The following is a 17,484-nucleotide window of genomic DNA, read 5'->3' as shown; positions in this document are numbered from 1 at the left end:
ATGTATTTCAGTAAACCTCTGTGTCTGTGGTATCAAAATTAACTCATAACGAGCCAACGGCTTTGGGATTCAAATATGTAGCATCAAATGAGATGACATACATAAAACATTTCTTGTTATTTCCTCATGCATGAAACTGGGTGCACTAATGAATGAAAGAGTGATATTTAATACATTAAATGTGAACATAAATGAATGCATCTACAACTGAAAGACAAAAATAGTCAGGCGTAATGTTTAGTTAATTATTTTTCCATTTTACGTGGTTTATTTTGAGTTTATTCAGTAACATACTCAGTCATTGATTAATTTCCCAATTATTTGTCCCTGTCCCAAAGTTTCTCATATCATCAGTGTGTCAGTGAAAAGTGAATTATCCTGAGTAAGGCTGAGTCAGACCCTCAGAGCTCAGGATTGGAGCTTTCACATTCTCTGTATCACACAGTAATCAGCTCTTAGTACAGGGGGTGTGAAACCTCTTCATTAAATCCACACACAGTGTAAAACAAAAATAAGATGTCTAAAAGAGAAAGAAAAATAGTAGAATGGCGAAGATCTCCATACCCCTAAATGGCATGTCCCACCCAATGACATTCTGACCAGTTCACATATCTGCTAAGCTTTACATAACTTCACATGGTGCTTTTGAGTATGCTGTGTGTTACTGCCCAAACTGTAAGACTTTTCTGTTTGTCCTGTACAGTAATCGCTGTAACTAAATACATTCATGGATTTTATTTGCAGACTAACAGTAAAACATGTCTAATGTTACGGGTGGTAACAGGAGCTAAAAGGTCTACAGCACAAATGAGTAACTATATATCCATGACTGAAGAAGGGCAGATCTTAACAAACTGTGCGAATGACTAATAAATAATAGTGAGTAATAATAAAGGGATGAGACACATTGAGATCATCTCATTAAATCGGTCTCCATTTTGCTGAAATGTTGCATAATCTCACATGTTTCCTTGCACACTGATACACCTGGTGCATCTTGTGTGCCATGATCAGCACGACACTGAAGGATCCTGAACCATGTCCTCCATTAAGCAGGCTGCATAACCAAACCTTCATCACAAAATGAAATGTTTCAGCTGCCCACAATTCTTCAGTGTTGCTAATGAGGATACTGATTCAGTTCAGAAAAGCTGGGAGTAAGGACAACATATGGACGTGGGCATTTTGGGCATAAACACCAAGCTCTGACTGGTCCAAGGAGGACAGTTTATCCTTTGGTGCCAGAGGCACTGGGCATTTTTGCCAATGATGAGGAATGTTTGGTGTGAAGAGCGCTCAGATACATGTCACATCCACTACCACTTTATGGCACCTGCCAGCTCCCAGGCGTCTCCACGGGAACGTAACAGGGGTGGAGACCTGTGCTGTTTCCTGGATTCACTCATCAATGCTGAACAGAGCGCTGAGTGAGATGGTGGGGAGTGTACACTTGTCTGTTTGACCCTCACAGGACACAAACCCACCCGATCTCGTGACAACACCCCAACCAGCTAGTGTTACTGCTGGGATTCCTCCTCTATTAGAACATTCCAACTGTGTTAGTCTGCTTCAACTCTGTTAGTCTGTTCATCTTTCCTGGCACTTTTTCATTTTAAAATTTGGTTCAGTCATGTGTGATTTACATATGTGTCTAATGAGTGTTAAGAGAGTTTTGTTTAATAAGAAGCAGTGAGCGTCCCCTTACATCAGAGTCACAAAAACACGAAAACTCCATTTAGAGACGTGACTTTAAATTGATCCTTCACTTATCCATAACTTCACTTATCCATACATTCTTCTTCTCATTTTCTGCCTTAACTTGGTTTTCTCTTGTGCAATGTAAACCTCTTTATCTGCCTCATGTCTCACTCTTGACCTTTTCCCTCATCACTCTCTCTCTCTTTCGCTCTAAGGTATGTGAACTGTGCCCGTAATGATGAAGAGCAGAATCTGGTGGCTCTTCAGTACAAAGGGGGGGTTCTGTTCCGCAGCTGTAGACCCATCGCTGCTGGAGAGGAGCTGCTGGTCTGGTGTGGAGAAGAATATACCAAGGACCAGGACGACCCAGCGGACTGCCACTGGGACAAGACATTTTCCCCTGAGAAAGGTAACAGATGACACCCCCCCCCTCCCGTTGAGAATGGTTTAGTTGTACTTTAAATTGATGCTGAGGTTAATGTCAGTTTGGTCTTTTAATGTTGTTTATAGATTTTTGTCCAGGTTGTGATGTGGTTTTCTGGTCCTGTTGTGGACATGTCCCTCTCTTTGTTAAGGCCACATTTCCTCACAAAACCTCATTAAGACATGGCATCCTGAAGAGTCCCTGAGTTTACTAAAGACCAGAGAGATTAAATCAGAAGACATGCCACTGAGCCCAGAACAGTTATCCTCTGATATTACATTCATTTCAGCACAATCCGCTGTCAACACGAAAAGAAGGCGCTCTTCGTTTGGGAAGAGCTCCCCTGTCAGAAGAGCCCTAACACCTAAACAGAGAGTGACAGGGAAGAACACAACACACTCTTCACGCAGGAAGAGCCTCAGAAGACACCAGCGCATTCACACGGGGGAGAGGCCATACCAGTGCTCCCAGTGTGGGAAGAGCTTCAGTCGGTCATCAAGTGTTAGGAGACACCAGCGCATTCACACAGGGGAAAAGCCATACCACTGCTCCCAGTGTGGGAAGAGCTTCAGTAATGCATCAAGTCTTAGAACACACCAGCGCATTCACACAGCAGAGAGGCCATACCACTGCTCCCAGTGTGGGAAGAGCTTCAGTCGGTCATCAAGTCTTAGGACACACCAGCGCGTTCACACAGGGGAGAGGCCATACCACTGCTCCCAGTGTGGGAAGAGCTTCAACCAGTTATCAATTCTTCAATCACACCAGCGCATTCACACAGGGGAGAGGCCATACCACTGCTCCCAGTGTGGGAAGAGCTTCAAACACTGGTCAGCTCTTAAAAGACACCAGCGCATTCACACAGGGGAGAGGCCATACCACTGCTCCCAGTGTGGGAAGAGCTTCAGTGATTCATCAAATCTCCAATCACACCAGCGCACTCACACTGGGGAAAAGCCATACCACTGCTCCCAGTGTGGGAAGAGCTTCAACCATTTATCAATTCTTCAATCACACCAGCGCATTCACACAGGGGAGAGGCCATACCACTGCTCCCAGTGTGGGAAGAGCTTCAGTACTTCATCAGGTCTTGTAAGACACCAGCGCAGTCACACAGGGGAAAAGCCATACTACTGCTCCCAATGTGGGAAGAGTTTCAACCAGTTATCAATTCTTCAATCACACCAGCGCATTCACACAGGGGAGAGGCCATACCACTGCTCCCAGTGTGGGAAGAGCTTCAGTAATGCATCAAGTCTTAGAACACACCAGCGCATTCACACAGCAGAGAGGCCATACCACTGCTCCCAGTGTGGGAAGAGCTTCAACCAGTTATCAATTCTTCAATCACACCAGCGCATTCACACAGGGGAGAGGCCATACCACTGCTCCCAGTGTGGGAAGAGCTTCAAACAGTGGTCAGCTCTTAAAAGACACCAGCGCATTCACACAGGGGAGAGGCCATACTACTGCTCCCAGTGTGGGAAGAGCTTCAGTGATTCATCAGGTCTTGTAAGACACCAGCGCATTCACACAGGGGAAAAGCCATACTACTGCTCCCAGTGTGGGAAGAGTTTCAACCAATTATCAATTCTTCAATCACACCAGCGCATTCACACAGGGGAAAAGCCATACCACTGCTCCCAGTGTGGGAAGAGCTTCAGCCAATCAGCTGAGCTGAACAGGCACAGGTGTACACTGAGGACCGTTTGAGGTGTGTTGTGATTTTGAACCAGTGTGTTACCTGTTCAGTGGGATTTTGGACCAGCGTGTTACCTGTTCAGTGGCATTTTGGACCAGTGTGTTACCTGGTCAGTGGGATTTTGGACCAGTGTGTTACCTGGTCAGTGGGATTTTGGACCAGCGTGTTACCTGTTCAGTGGCATTTTGGACCAGTGTGTTACTTGTTCAGTGGGATTTTGGACCAGTGTGTTACCTGTTCAGTGGGATTTTGGACCAGTGTGTTACCTGGTCAGTGTGAAGAGATACGTACACATGTCATGTCATTGTTCCTCAGGTTACATTAGAATGACAGAGGATTCATTCTGTCACTGTTACTACTAAATAACAAGTTTATTGTTCATGAGTTAATAATAGTCCTTTGATTAAACAGTTAGTGATAGACTTAGGTCAGTTAAAAAAAACAGTACCTAGAAATCAGTTGAGCACAAAAGCAAAAAGTAGAACTCTTTCACATGATGCATTTATGTCTGCTGATAATAAATGTAGATTTGAAGCATGTGAGCGAATGTGAATAACTGTCAGCTCTTGTTTTGATGACCAAACTTCAATATTAAATCTTAGGTTCTGACCACTGTTCATTCTGCTCATCTGGGATTGAGATTCCATTCTTTCTTTCTCTCTCGCTATCTCCCTCTCTCCCTCTCTCTCTCTCTCACCTCTCACTCTTTCTTTCCCCCTCTCTCTGTGTAGCATTTGCTCAGGTTGTTGTATCCGTAAACCTTAGAACCAGCTGAGTGTTTTTAATCTCGCCTGGCTACATCCCTTGGCTTTGTGTTGTTTTAAGATGGGGTGTGTCCTCTCCCAACTATAACTTAACAGGACCCCTGTGGATATCCACCTAATAAACACAAACCTCCACCAACTCCACAGAGGGCGAAGATTTCTCTCATTCTTCACAGACTTCATTTACATTTCTTCTAGGTTTGTCTGTGTCCTCACTTTGTGTAATCGCTAACCCACACAGACTCTGCAGTGACTCTGCATCATATATGTATGTACATACACACACATGCATATACACAGACATGTGAACACACATATATGAACTAATGAGCAAAAAAAAAGTCCATGAGACAAAAGTATCTGTCATAAACTGTCTCAGTGCCTAAACTAATGATCCAGCTCAGAACAGCCTCAACAGAAATTCAAAGCTGAAAGGAGAACAGGACGGCTACTGTGTTTCAAAAACTAACAGGGTTTAATAGAGAATCAGCCCGGGAAAAGCCAGTATCATACGTGTTAATTTTTTTTTCATTTTTCACACAAAATTAAAACATGAACAGTTTTCATCCACAGAGTCATTTCCAGCCTTGTAGAGACTGTACCAAGCTCTGGAGACCAACAGTGTGATGTGGTTGAATGGCAGGTTTGGGAGGACTTACAGTGTGAGGTGGTTGAATGGCAGGTTTGTGAGGACTTACAGTGTGAGGTGCTTGAATGGCAGGTTTGGGAGGACTTACAGTGTGAGGTGCTTGAATGGCAGGTTTGGGAGGACTTACAGTGTGAGGTGCTTGAATGGCAGGTTTGGGAGGACTTGCAGTGTGATGTGGTTGAGTGGCAGGTTTGTGAGGACTTACAGTGTGAGGTGCTTGAATGGCAGGATTCTGAATAATGTAACTTTGGTTAGATTAGTCCAGATGTCAGGAGAACCAATCTATTAATTTGCCCTGTTTTTCATCTCTTTTTGAGGATTTATAACTTTGATTTGTGACTTGTAACAGTCTTGGTGGAACCACAGACTTTGCGGAATGTATCAACATTCCAAAATTCCAACAGAGGCCTGTTGAGGAGGAGTGTTAGCACCATGGACAGTGGCTAACTGTCAGGAGGTGGGACCCTGGACAGCTCCCAGCTCTTAACGTTACTAAAGTTGCTACTGTGTTTATAAGCATGGAGGAGAATCAGCCATACAGCTAGACCAGATGAGGTTCTAAACAGCTGAGGTCATAAAACCGCAGACTGATGGGAACAACTCCGACACAAATGCAGAAACAAACCTGTTTAGAATGATTTGGGGTTTTTATTTGAACTAAACAGGATGTGGGCTACACCGCCTGGAACGTAAGGTGATGCTATTTCATCGTATTTTTTCTTTAAAAAATTTGAACCAATAGATTAATTTTGCATTGGAGCCAAAAACATGGGGGGTCTTTGGGTAAGAAGACTGTCTCATGCCAGGCACCTTCAGAGCAGTTTATTGTCTGTTTCTCAGTGAGGACATTTCTGCTAGTGGGCACATGACAGAAAGAGACACAAACCAACAGACCAGTCATTCATTTAAAAGATAAACCAATAGACCAGCCATTCATTTTAAGAGACGTGAGGGAAATAATGTTGCAGTCTGTTCTTGTAAACTTAATCCTAATCTGAGTTTGAGATTAATATTAATATTGTTAATATGAGCTAACTGATCCTCTGTCAGTGGTGTGTCTCTAATGAAGATAAACTAACTGATCCTCTGTCAGTGGTGTGTCTCTAATGAAGATAAACTAACTGATCCTCTGTCAGTGGTGTGTCTCTAATGAAGATAAACTAACTGATCCTCTGTCAGTGGTGTGTCTCTAATGAAGATAAACTAACTGATCCTCTGTCAGTGGTGTGTCTCTAATGAAGAAAAACAAACTGATCCTCTGTCAGTGGTGTGTCTCTAATGAAGATAAACTAACTGATCCTCTGTCAGTGGTGTGTCTCTAATGAAGATAAACTAACTGATCCTCTGTCAGTGGTGTGTCTCTAATGAAGAAAAACGAACTGATCCTCTGTCAGTGGTGTGACTCTAATGAAGATAAACTAACTGATGCTTTGGCAGTGGTGTGTCTGTAATGACACAGTCATGTCACTCCTTACGCTCCCTCGCTCCCTTAAAGGTCACACGGAGTCTGAGCTGATGTTCCAGGACCCAGTCGTACACACTGCCTGCTACTGGCTCCTGAATTTTTTTGTCAATTTATTGTTAATATTTTTCTTTTTTGGATTATGCCAGTGGGCAGCACGACTGCACAGTGGGTAGCGCTGTCGCCTCACAGCGAGAGGGTCTTGGGTTTGATTCCTGGCTGGGCGGCCAGGGTCCTTTCTGTGTGGAGTTTGCATGTTCTCCCCACCTTTCAACCTATGAGCGCTGCGATAGGCTCCAGCACCCCCTGGCTTGGATAATGAGTGAGTGAGTGATTATGCCAGTCTAAAGTGTTAACTCTGTGAGGCAGTTTATGTGTATAAGTATGTTGGAATTGTATGGAAGTCACTATTCACTAATTAATTACATTTCTGTCATCCTCTTCAGCTGTCTGCTTCACTAATCTAAGAGGATTAGTAGAGTCATGGAACTACGTCAGTGTCACACCCTGGTCCTCTCTTTACCCCTCTAGTGAGTCGTTTGCTTAACATCTGTTATTTCTCTCAGCACCATCAACCTTCACCTCTATCTAATGCCCCTTTGGACTATTGCTGGGTCATTAATGAACTCCACCCCCAAACTTCAGCACCTTCAGCTTTCAGGTCAGTAGTTTGACCCATGATCAAAATGTCCTCCCCGATCCAAAGGCTTAGTGTTTGTGATTTACTTTGGGCTTTGTGCTTTGTGCTTGTCATCAGTCAGTATAAACTGCACTGGTAGTAAAATTCTGTCAAAAACTTATCATCAAGAATCATGATGAAGAACAGCCAGTGACTACTCACCTGCTGACCTCACACCACACACACACACACATACAAAGAGTTAATAATAGTCACACACAATCACATTCAGTCATATACAGGAGTGTGTATAGAGACCAAACATACAGTCACATTCAGTCATAAACAGCAGTGTGTACTGAAATTTCAAATGAACCCTCTTGATTTGTATGATTAATTTATATCACTGTATAAAACCGAACATGAATGACAAAGAGAAGAATATTGCATTGCCTTCTGCTGGGTGACTCTGTAACTCTTCAGTCAGACAGGTCCAGTTCACCATCAGTCCAGTTAGTCTGGAAAGTTTTCACTCCCTGGTTCACAGGAACTGGCTCAGAACTTACAACACATGTACAACATCGTGTATAAATTCATTTATCAGCACACTTGCTAACTTAATATATGTTAAGGAGAAATGGGCGTTACCGAAGACACGGACCTTAATAGTGGAAGACACGTGGCCGCGACAGTGCCCGAAAGCCTAATAGAGGTAACAATGGCGGGTGCATTCTCAGAGACGGCGAGTGAGCTAAGTTAGCGAATTGTCAGGATGAAGACTTCGTTTTACTCAGAGTCGAAGTCATTTTAGATAGGCTTGGAGATATTGTCCTTGTCATCTAAAAAACCAAAGATTCGACATTCAGGGGCTCTAAATTCAGCTGGTCACTTATTACACAGAGTCAATTTGTCAACTGTCATATTGTCAGAGGAGTGACTGTTGACATTCTTTATTTCCCTGATAATGCTGCCCATACCATAGTGATGAGCCGAAAATCACAGTGCTACAGCTGATCAGGCCTCCATTCTTTTCAATTCCATGACACCTGTATATGTGTTCTATGAATTTACTGTAAAAGTATATTGCATGGAGTTTGCATGTTCTCCCCGTGTCTGCGTGGGTTTCCTCCGGGAGCTCCAGTTTCTTCCCACAGTCCAAAGACATGCAAGTTAGGCGAATTGGAGACACTAAATTGCCCCTAGTTATGAATGTGTGTGTGAGCGTGTTTGTGTGTGTGTGTGTGTGTGTCTGCCCTGTGATGGACTGCCGACCTGTCCAGGGTGTTTTCCTGCCTTTTGCCCTATGAGTGCTGGGAAAGACTCCAGCACACCCCACTGAGGATAAGCTGCTTAGATAATGAGTGAGTGAGGGAGAGAGTATACCGCATGTGAGGTTACCTGTTGCACAGTTAATTTATTTCTTCCTTAATTTAATCACTGTAAAACTTTTTTTAACATGGTATTTTATTGTCAGGTCTTGTTGGCTTGCTTACTGACAAAAAAGAAAAAAACAAAACAAAAGTGAGAAAAAGACTCCTTTCTGATGAGCCATCCCTGACTGATCCTACTGCTGCCACTGTGCCCCCTCATGGACTTTGATGGTCTTTGAACCCAGAACTGGCCTGTGTGACACTCTGTTTCACTGAACACAAACACAAAGAAAGGGATTCATGTCACTGGAAGTCAAACATCAACCTGTTTGCCTGCATTTGAAATGACTCTTAATATTGACAGAATATAATGACAGGAACTTACACTTTTTTTTTACTTTGTTATTTTTAGTCGTGAAGGGAAACATTAAAATGTATTAAAATAGACTTTAGTTCTTCTTCTGTGACTTAACACACATACCCACCTCTCTGAGCTCCATCATATCCTGCAGCAGGTAGAGTACATGTGACGATGGCATGCCTTCTTTTACAGCTTTTTCAATGGACATTACATATAAGTCCATCTGAGGCTATTTGTGGACAGAAGACAGATATCAGAGAGAGAGAGAGAGAGAGAGAGAGAGAGAGAGAGAGAAACTAGTCAGTGTTGATTTACACTGAACTGAATGAGATGTCAAATATACCTAATTGGAGTCTCTCACGCATCAGTCACAGCGATAACCTAAAAGTGATTTACCTGCATTTTGCCATCGTTAGGCTCCTGGCCGACTGTGGTCAGGAGCGTGGAGAGGCACTGCAGGCTCAGTTCACTGAACCTCTCCACAAGCCTCTCCACACATTCCAAAATAGTCAGCTTGGCAACCATCTTCACTTTGAAGAGCTCACCAAGGAATCTCACATTCCCAATGGAGCTGCGACAAGCTTTGTCTTTGGCTTCTGCCAGCCCCTGTTTTGTCTGCTCCCCTGTAGCCTGCATGAGAGAGAGAGAGAGAGAGAGAGAGAAGAGCAATATGTCAGAAAGCTTCACAAAATATTCCAAAAGTTCAAATACCTCAGCCTGCAAATACAGCATGCAGAATAGGTGATCGAGCAAAAAGACATGGAATTCAGTGCTGATGGGACGTTTCCTGACACATCTAGGCATTTTTAATGAGGACTAAGGTGTATGTTTTCTCACTGTGTGTGATGGCTACCAATGCTGATGACTCTAAGTGCTTGTGTACCTTATCAGATAAGAAGGTGTGCATCTCAACCTTCTCAAACTCTGCCTTACAGCGCCGAAGCAGGAGTCTACGGAAGGTGACAGTGCTGTAGGGCCTATCTGACATGGGCACTTCTATCTGCAGTATGAAAAAGACAAAAAAATGAGATGGGGAATATGCAGGACAGAGTCCAAGCACAGTCTACAGGAATGTTTCCTCTCTACAAATCATAAGGAACAACGCCAATAAGACAAAATGGACCACTGCTATAACTCAAAAATGTCAATGGGGCAAGGAGACGTATTTAAGCCCCAATTTAGTAAAAACTACAAATGTACTTCTTATACAAGAACACTTTACTTTAGCCAAGCAGCGGCACATGCTGGCATAGAGCGCAGTGAACCCAGGTTCTTCCACAGCCCTGCTGAAGACCATGTCCACCACACTCTGGAGCCTCTCCTCGCTGTTGATGGGGAGGTGGGCCATTTGCTCCACCAGCTTGTCCAATTTCTCCGGCATCACTTTGTTTAGGATGCCGCGGACCTTGCGGAGGACTTCCTGAACGGCCATAAAGAAACAAACAAAATTCAGATTGGAGCTTTGCCTGTTCAGCTGTAAGTCTGACACACTCTTACAGACACAGCTGTTAGTCACTGGTCACTGCGTGTTAGCGACCTCACCTGTGTCTCCTGGATCTCTGGATCCATATTGCCAGGCTGCCTCTTCCTGGCTGGCTTCCAGGCATTCTCTGCCTCTTTCAGCCGTATCTTTTCACCCGAAGATTTCTCGGCAATGATACTGAGCGGTTGTTTGTACTGCATAGTAAATTCGCTAGACTGAGAGAGCGAGAGAGGAGAAAAACATGACACTCAAGCTGCTGTCCAATCACAACGACCAAGTCAACAGGTGATGGAAAGGCCTGAGCTGACACTGATCTCATTATCTTTAAAAGTTACCAGACTACAACAAGCTGAACTAATGCTATCAACTGCTCTACAACAATAAAATATGCTTGTCTAAATATAAAGTTGTTACAAGATGTACAGGGTCTACTGACACTTTGGCATTTATTAGCAATATGCGCCTGTGTGACAGGCAAAGACAAAGAGAAAGAGAGCAGGTCTGTCTTTTTGTCCATTTCTGAAGTTTTATATCTCACCTCAGCTAACTGTCTCCCTAATTTCTCCTTAGGTAGCTCAGCCAAGTTTTGACTCTCCTCAGGTCCCTTGGAATTGACCTGGGAGTCCCCTGCACCACTCAGCAACTTTTCTGAAGCCTCATTCAACTCAGAAGAGTCACTGGCTGCAGTCTGTAGGAGTTTAGCAGATGGAGCTGGTGGGGCACAGTTTTCCTTGCTGGGAGAAGTGGTTTCCACAGCACTTGGAGCGGGTTCAGGTTCCAGGGCCTGAACAGAGCAGTGGGTGTCCTCCTCTCTGGGCAAAATCCAATTATGCTGGACACACAAAAACAGAGGGATTCAAGTACAACGTAAGGCAGCTGACATAAGCATCTCAATCTATATTCTTAAACACTAAATGTACTCCTAAATCCAGAATAAATACACTTTCTATACAAACTGTAGAACACATGCTACAATTGCAACTAACACCCCCATACACGCACTCACCAGTCTGAGTTCCATCACGTGTCGTAGCTTGATGCGTGTCTCCAATGGCACCTTCACGTCATTCGGAATTTTTGAAATGACGTGGAAACAGTAGTCCATCTGGGGCTGTCCATTGAGGTTCAACAGAGGTCACACAAGGTCATGGTTGGTTCTCCATTTTCATATCATCTCATATATTGAAAATGACTTAACCAGGAAATGCCATTATTACCAAATCCGTTTAGACAAAGATACCATAAGGAATAATGTTTTTGCAATCAGCACATTACACCAAGCGATTTACATCTTATGGTTAGAATGACTTTGACTTTAAGAGATTTAGGACAGATAATGTGTCAGAAAAGAACTCAAAGGAAAAATTCTTAAAGGTGCTTACCACAACTTCTGCACCATCTTTTCTGGATAATGAACGAAGAGAGATGCCAAATACCTAATATTTACCATCCTCCTCACGCCTCTGTACTAGTCATAACTCAAAGGTCACTTACCTTCATTTTTGGGGTGTCCAGGTCTTTGCCAACAGCCGTTAACAAAGTGGAGAGGCACACTGCACTCTCTTTACTAAGGCTCCGCAGCAGCTTCACCACGCATCCAAGCACCACACTCTCAGAAATCATGTTCATCTTAAACAGTTCGCTGATGAACCTGATGTTTCCGGTGGAGCGGCAGAGAGCTCTCTCTTTAGCTTTCGCGAGGTCCTTCTCAAGCTGCTCCTGCTCGTGTGCCTGAGTCAGGATGAGGGAGAGAAAGAGGAGCAGGGTGTCACAAACACTTACCATCATTCCAAATGGCTCAACACCATCCACAAAGTCTCAAAAAGTCATATCACTGAAGTCCCCCATTAAGTCTTGGACTTTTAACAAGGACTGAGCTCTACGTCTTAGCGTTCTTAAGGACGGGTACCGTTGTTGCCAAGTCCAGCTGCCTCTTCTTCTTCATCACGACCGGGTCGTGGACCTCGTCCCTTTCGAACTCCGCCTTGCATCGTCTCAGGAGGAGTCCGTGGAAAGTCACCGACCTCTCGGGCTGGTAGGCCACAGGTACTTCAAGCTGCAATAAACAAAGACAGAATGAGAGACAGGAATATGCAGGAAGGAGAACAAGTGTATGGTGGAGACAAATATGTTTGCTTTTTGCTTCAGAGAGTCTTGTTCCAGACGTGCTGGCGAAGGCACGGATCTGAACGACTCGGCCTGAATGCCGTTGGGTTCATGGTCCCACCTGGGCGACAGCCAGTTATGCTGAACACAGAGATACACAAAGAGGTGAATGCTTAGGAAAAACACATCAATTACACATACATGTACACTCCTGAACCCATATGTAACCACAAAACTGCTAAACACTTTCAACTCTGAAACTCTTCATACACATTCAAACCAAATGGCAGAAGAAGGTTATGTCACACCGAAGTGATGTCACTTTGAGTCAGTTTTGTCACATGAATCAGAATGATTCAATATTTGTATCCAATTTTCAAACAAAGCAGTTATACGCTATTGTAGACTCCTATAGAGATTGTAGTATGCCTGTTTGTGTGATTGGGTATACGTATTTGTGAGTCTAAGTGACAATTTAAAGAGGTCCACAGAGGTACCAGGTTGCTCCATCACAGCCACTTGAAGCTGCACTATAGCAACAGAGGATTGGACATACAGGACTTGGAGCAAGTGCAGCTTACAAGAAAAAAAAAGTAAAAGAAAAAAAAAAGTTCACATTACAAGTCTATCTCCTATCACAAAACATACCTTAGCCAGGGAGTGAGACATTTTTGCAAATACATTACATAAGGCTGTCTCCTCCATGGCCTTCTCATGGATGACAGCCACCAGCATTTGCAGCTTCTCCTCAGTGTTCACCGAAAGGGCCATCAGACGAACCATTAACTCTTCAAATTTGTTGGCCGTCACTTTGTCCAGGATGATGTTCACCTTATGGAGAAGCTTCTGAAAAGTACCAAAAAAATCAACTTATAACCTCATCTTCTCAGCTGCAAGTCTTACACACTGTTGTTTGCCGCTGGTCACTGCACATGGGCGACCTCACCTGTGTTTTTTGGTGCACTCCATAGCCTGTGACACATTCCTTCAGGACTGTCTTTTTCCCTTCCATTTTTTCAGTCACACATTCACCGGGAACGTCCGTGGGCACCTGCTGTGTGCCAAAGTTGGTGAACTGAGAGAATGAGAGGAGAGAAGAACACTCAGGCTCTTGTCCAGCTGTGCAGTAAACTGTGATAAGCTGAGTCAATTCAACTGTATTAGAATGACCAAATTTACTTGTGCAATTTTAACAAACAGATTATATATGAATATAAACATGTTAAACCTGGTTTGGGGTGTGTGTGTGCATGTGAGTGAGTTTGCATATCTCCATGGTGTCATAACTCACTTCAGGTCTCTGGCCGTCTGCTGCTGGTTTGAAAAGGTCGGCGAAAGTGCGCATGTCTTTCAGCCCCTTTGAATTGATTCTGGCTGCAGTAACGGCCACTGGGGAGGCTAGCACCTACGCGAGATTAATAGAAAACTTCAGTCTTTTGTACTGATTCTTAGCAAGTCTAAAATACTTTTGCTTCTGCTTTGTAAGTCACCAAGAACTGTCGACCTCACCTGTGTTTTCTTCATGTCCTCATCATGGGAAACGTCGCTAATAATTCCTGAGCTCATTCTAAGTTGCGATTTTGGCATCTAGGATAGGACAATATAAATAAATAGATAGATAGATGGATAGATAGATAGATTTCACAGCGTGTTGAGTAAAGACCGTCAAACACACCTTACCTATTTCTCAGTAAATGAATGGCACCGTGTCCGTTGGTTGAAGTCGCTCTGCTTCTATGAAACGTTTTGCTTCGATCTTGAAAGCTATGCACTTTTCATCGCCTACAGCTTTATTACGAACTCTAGAATAGAATGTTAACGTCACGTCACAATCACCTTTAATTCCATATAGTTTTAGTATGTTTTTTAGCGGAAGAATAACCACTTGATGAATAAACAAACAAATAAGAACGATTTATTTATTGATGTTTATCAAAATCAATTTATTTCCCTGCTTTTTTAATCGCTTGGCTACAGTCTTCCACAAATTCAAGTTGCATTGCACATTCATAACAAATACATAACAACTTCTTTAACACTTTTGTTTTTAAGCTGTCAGAACTGGACATATCAAATAGCAATATAATGTAGCCTACTGTGTGTAATGTTTCCCCCCAACAGTTTATTCTCCTCAGTATGAGTCGTATATACTTGGATAATATTTGTCCAAGAGAATAAAACATGAATCATTCAAAACTTAGGCTACTGTTGTCTAGGTTCTTCTTATCAATTTAGTACCTCACGCTGTGATGGTGTGCGCGTGCATGTTTACCTGTGTTTCAGAAATTTAGTGCATAACTAGTGGCTTACTAGTTATGCACTAAATTTCTGAAACACAGGTAAACATGCACGCGCACACCATCACAGCGTCTTCCACACGAACATTTTAAAAACACAGTGAGACATTATGTAATCCGTTCTTTCTTTAAGTTCAGCAGACGAGTTTGGAGTCGACAGCCCATATATATATTCCGTATAGTTCTTTGTTCTTTATTACCAGCAAGTTCATTGGCGCCCAGTAGGTGGCAGTGGCGCACTAGGTAGTGCTCCACGTGTTGCTAGTCACGGGGTATCGAGCGAATTCATTACAAAGATGAGATTCTCCGTGTTAGCTCTATGCTAAGCACTTGTGCAGCCATTCACCAAGTTTATAAAATATATCTGCGTGTATTTTCAGGTGAGCTGGTGATGTCCGAGTGAACTAATTTACCGTGATGGTGGGGTAATCCCTGTTTGTGTTTACCGTGTTAAACGTTAAATGTTTTCTAGAAGGTACCGCATTGATTAGGACAGTAATTCTCGGGCTGGCGGCTAGCGCAAGTGTGAAATGAATGAAAATGGCTCGTGTGAGTGTACATTTCATTGTGGTGAATGAGAACGTGAGTGAATATGTGTGTTTTTCTTTCACCTGTTGGATAATAACTGTGCAAAAGACCTGTTATTTAGCTTGATGAATGCTGTCTGTTTAAAGCTAATTAGAAACAAAACATGTATTGAATGTTAACAGAAGTAGCGAATTCTTTACTATGAGATTCTCCGTTTAAGCCCTATGCTAAGCACTTGTGCAGCCATTCACCAAGTTTATAAAATATATCTGTGTGTATTTTCAGACATTTATTAAATCATTAAATATGTGGCACCAACACAACCGTTGGCCTAGTGTTTGAGTCCGCTACACACACACACACATACGCAAAAATAGAAAATGCCTACAACCTCAATAGTGTTCTTTCAGTAATTACGATAAAGACAGGTGTTTTTCTTGGTTGGAGCCGATGAAACCCAAAATAAAAATGGACAAAGGGAATGTGTGACGTTCACCAGCATTAAGCTACATTCGACATGGACTGCTTTGATCGTGCTAATAAGAAAACTTCCGATTCCATTAAAATAACCTTCCTACTCCAATACACGAGCTCAGCTAATTAAACAGAACAATGTATGTCGTGTTTTGTCATCGTCATTTAATTCAAAGCAAATGTTTCAGATATCTGATGACTTCCCTTGTGACTTCATTACCTCATAAACATGTAGCTACATTTACACCGCGGGACATAACGACCATTTCTGATTGATTGAATATTTATTTATTTATTCATTCATTTATTTACATATGTCCGATTTTCGTTCCTGCCTGTCTACTTCTTTTGAAATGTCCGATATCGTGTTCACATTAACACTAGAAGCGCCGAGCGCCGGTCATTTGAACGCTGTGACGTCTTACTAGAAGCGCCGTGCTGGGTTGACCTACTAGGCAGGACGCAAAAGCAGTTATAATTAAAGAAAAGTTTAATGTCTTCCAGACGGGTAGAAACAATACACAGGTACTAAGTAAAACATAAAAAACACGAAACACGATTAGGAAGTTACAGATATACAAAGGACACGCTAAGTAATCACTACGGAGGTGAAGACTTTGCAAAGACAGCAAGGGATATAAATACAAGGAGGAGACGGGTGAAAACAGGTGAGAGAGATAATGAACAGATGAGCCGCTTATTAGTAGACAGGTGTTACACCTAAGTCTGTGACCATCGAATTCTGTTACCCTAGTGAGCGCTGTTGCTACTGGGCAGCTTCAAATCGCTCGCACAGACAAGTTCGTTACGCAAACAGCGTAAGCTCATAGACTGTAAACAAACAAAAGTGAACGCAGTGCGGAGTTATTTGTTTACAAATGCGGGTTTATCACATCATGAAGTACGGAAGCCATGAGATGCTGTGGATTTATATTTAATTTCTCGTGATAACGTGTTATTTTTCTTTGTTTCCTCTGACATCTCGAGATGTGGACTTATTGATGTCATTATCACGAAATGACGAAACTATAAACAATTCCCCGTTTTCCCGAGAAATCGAATAAATTATGCCATTATCACGGGAAAACAAATTTCGTTATTTCGTGACAATGACTTAAATAACTCGAGATCTCGAGTAAACACAAAAGAATAACGCGTTATCACGAGAAAACGGAGTCAAAATTTAAATGTGAAATGATGGCATATTAGGGCTTCTATAATAAAGGCTTAGCTGCTTGTTAGATTAAATGCTGTTGATTTAATTCTGTTGATCGTCAACCCCAGCTGCTGTTTTGTCATTCTTTATATTGTCTGCTTGTTGTGTTCTCATTTTCATTATCGCTGTGCTGTTTGTAATTTGCCCACTGGGTTGGCACCTATTGCAGTGGCGGCTCCTGCCAAATCTCTCCGGGGGGGGGGGGGGCAATGGTTGCGATGATGGCTAAGGTGACCCGTTCAACGGGTAAATTAACATTTAGCTAACTAGACATTGTCACATTGCATTGTGCAAATTAGTAAAGGCAAATATTTTAGTATTAATGAAACAT

At 42.8% G+C, this 17,484-nt stretch overlaps 2 protein-coding genes across 2 annotated transcripts in view; one reads left to right on the top strand and one right to left on the bottom strand.

Annotated features, from left to right (window-relative positions):
• LOC115823849 (uncharacterized) overlaps positions 1–17,484 on the bottom strand; it is a 664,236-nt gene that overhangs the window by 159,747 nt on the left and 487,005 nt on the right.
• The window catches only part of LOC115824128 (uncharacterized), a 247,675-nt gene that overhangs the window by 60,860 nt on the left and 169,331 nt on the right, over positions 1–17,484 (top strand). The window contains 1 exon segment of the mRNA XM_030788234.1: positions 2,537–3,807. Within this exon segment, the coding sequence (XP_030644094.1) occupies positions 2,537–3,807 (1,271 nt within the window).

Source organism: Chanos chanos, chromosome 11, assembly GCF_902362185.1.
Source record: "Chanos chanos chromosome 11, fChaCha1.1, whole genome shotgun sequence".
NCBI lineage: Eukaryota > Metazoa > Chordata > Actinopteri > Gonorynchiformes > Chanidae > Chanos > Chanos chanos.
The sequence above is the reverse complement of the archived record's forward strand: the minus strand, read 5'-3'. Positions and strand labels throughout refer to the sequence as shown.